The sequence below is a fragment of the Formica exsecta genome, unplaced genomic scaffold (assembly GCF_003651465.1).
Source record: "Formica exsecta isolate Colony F162 unplaced genomic scaffold, ASM365146v1 scaffold2, whole genome shotgun sequence".
Classification (NCBI taxonomy): Eukaryota; Metazoa; Arthropoda; class Insecta; order Hymenoptera; family Formicidae; genus Formica; species Formica exsecta.
In genome coordinates, this window is record NW_021849297.1 from 1,855,209 (window position 1) to 1,857,898 (window position 2,690).

Here is a 2,690-nt window from a genome sequence, read left to right on the forward strand (position 1 = left end):
AAAATATCCTTACAAAAACTTTAGGAATTTTTAACATAAATAAAATTAAAATTTGATCAATTTAAAAAATTTAATATAGAAATTTTTTTATATATAAACTGTGTCTGCGCGCGCGTGTATATAAAATTTTATTTTTTATAGATGGCTCGATGGGTATGGTGGATTTTAATTCTAAAAATCACCGAGCTTGCAGATACTGTGATTTTTATCCTCAGGAAAAAATATAATCAAACGTCATTTCTTCACGTGTATCATCACACAATAACTCTCTTTTTGGCGTGGATCTCTTGTAAATATGCACCTGGTATGCATTACATAGCAAGAGTTTAAATAATTTTTGGAAGAAAATTGAGTCAATGATTTATTCATATCTCAGCTGAAAAAGATTTATAATGAAATATATGCTGTAAATATATTAGTTTATTTCTAAAGAGATTTACTTTTTTATATTTATAATTATGACACACAATCGCAGGTAATGATTAGATAAAACAATATGTACACAGGTGGCATGTGGACCTTTATAATGTTGCCCAATTGTGCAGTGCACGTAATCATGTACGTTTATTATTTCTGTACTTGTTTGGGGCCCAAAATGCAGAAGACAGTCACTCCTTGGAAGAAATATTTAACATGTTTGCAATTGGTACGTAGCTATTTTACGTCAATTTATATTTGTTGTGTTGCAGTGTCCCGACAAATTTTGAACCATCGATTATTCAAAATAATTAGATTGTTACGTTCGCTTTTTATATAATAGTTTTACAAAGTATTCCAGATTCATGCGGGCATACAAAATAGCGCGTTTTGCGTGATATGTTCATACATGGGAACTTCATTGTGGTTACAGCGCTCCCATAACTTGATAACTGGCTTTTCACGAGGGATTGAAAAGCTCCGTAAGCGCTGCTTGCAGAATCACACGTGTTCTCTCGAATCCCAATTCGGTTTGCATTTGAGCGTAACAGCGAGGGGCGGGATGAAATGGGTGGACGAAGGCTCGTGGTACCGTTTTTAATTAAATAATCCGTTACCAGAGAATTTTTATTTCCGGCGATATCGACGGAACGATTTATCGGGTTACGTAGTTGTTTAATTTCGCGCGGAGCTTTTGCGCTCTAGAATTCCTGACAGTGGTTGGACGAGGGCAAAATGCATTTTTACATGCAATACATATATCGCAGGTTTTATATATATAAAGCTTGTCAAACATATATTAAATAAATATTGTATGTTTTGCTATTTTTACATGGTTCGTAAGCAAATATTTATTTACATTTCTTTCGGAAATTTTATTAATATATTTCGCTTTTGCAAGTTTTTAACTAAGTATAAAATAGCTTGCGTGCATGATAAGAATCATATTATATTAAAAATTTATATTAAAATATTATATTAAATGTTTGATTATACAATATATTATTTAAAAAATGGTGACAAACATGTGCGTCTTTGCACGTTTATCAGTCAATATTTCTTATTTCAGATCCAATTTGCTATCATGATGGCTCATACATTCCAAGCGCTTCTACCATCTTGCGAGCCAGCGCGGAAACCATTAGCATACATTTACATGTCTCAAATTGCCATCATGTTTTATATGTTCTTAGACTATTATAGAAAGTCGTACGTGAGAAAAAAAATTGAGTAAACGAGTAATATCTTATGATGATGTTCTAGTTAGCCAAAAAGTATGTACATCGATTCAATATGTTTGCATGGAATTTAAATGAACATTATATTGCGTAAATGAATAAAGCCACTCTTTTAAATACTCTTTTAATTTACAATCAGTTTGGTAAGGATATAGAAACGCGAATTCTCGATTATTTATAATAATGACAAATTCAAGTATTTATAATAATGACAAATTCAGACAAATTATATGAGAATTTGCTCAGGAGTTACGTAAATTGTTATCAATTAAAAGACAAAACTTTGTTATTTATAGTATATTTGTTTATTATATTTATCAGAATGTTATTCACATTATAATTTTTCATTGCGCTACACGCATATCTGATCTAATCAGCATTATTATTTTGTACTAAAAAATTACCATTGGCAAATATATGATTTTAATTTGTGAATATTAATTTCATTTGCGTATATATGCGAATATACTTTGAAATTCTACGAAATATACTTTTAATCTCATTACAGACCGTGATATTTTTATGCAATAAATAACATACAATTTGTCATCCTTTTAGAAAAACAATTTGTATCATTTTTATATTATTTATTATTTATACGCATTGATGTAATTGTCGTAAAAACAAACAAAGCACGACATAAGAATAGAATCAAATATGATTCATCTGGCATCTCAAAGGAGAAAGATTTAAGAAAGACATTACATAAAAAAAGAATACACATAAGTCATATTATAAGATGAGATGTTATACGTCGCTCGTAATGCGCTCTTATGTTACGTCAGTTCGGACTTTATTCGCAAGGCTATTACCCTGTCAAATCCTTATCTCCTTCCTGATTTGCTTTGCATTATACAATGTTCCAGATTACGTTCTGTCAGTGCCGTAAATATAATATGCCGAATACGTATCGTGAAATTTATTTGTTTTTTTTTTCTGTTCTCGTTCTTTTCTACATCATGAGAGTTTTTGCCATTGAAAATAAAAGATATTTCGGAAAGCTATCGAAGTATAAAAAAATGACACTTGGGAAAA

General features: G+C 30.3%; 1 protein-coding gene across 3 annotated transcripts in view; it reads left to right on the top strand.

Moving 5' to 3' along the window:
- LOC115234417 (elongation of very long chain fatty acids protein 7-like) overlaps positions 1 to 2,039 on the top strand; it is a 15,866-nt gene extending 13,827 nt beyond the window's left edge. The window contains exons 6-9 of one of the 3 annotated variants that reach the window (XM_029805477.1): positions 142 to 304; positions 507 to 646; positions 851 to 1,005; positions 1,487 to 1,622. In XM_029805477.1, coding sequence (XP_029661337.1) covers positions 142 to 304; positions 507 to 646; positions 851 to 1,005; position 1,487 — 459 coding nt within the window. In that variant the 3' untranslated portion in view covers positions 1,488 to 1,622. Of the gene's footprint in view, positions 1 to 141; positions 305 to 506; positions 647 to 770; positions 1,006 to 1,486 lie in introns of those variants that run through there. The other 2 variants (XM_029805476.1, XM_029805478.1) reach the window with 2 other exon arrangements.
- The last annotated feature ends 651 nt before the right edge of the window (positions 2,040 to 2,690 follow it).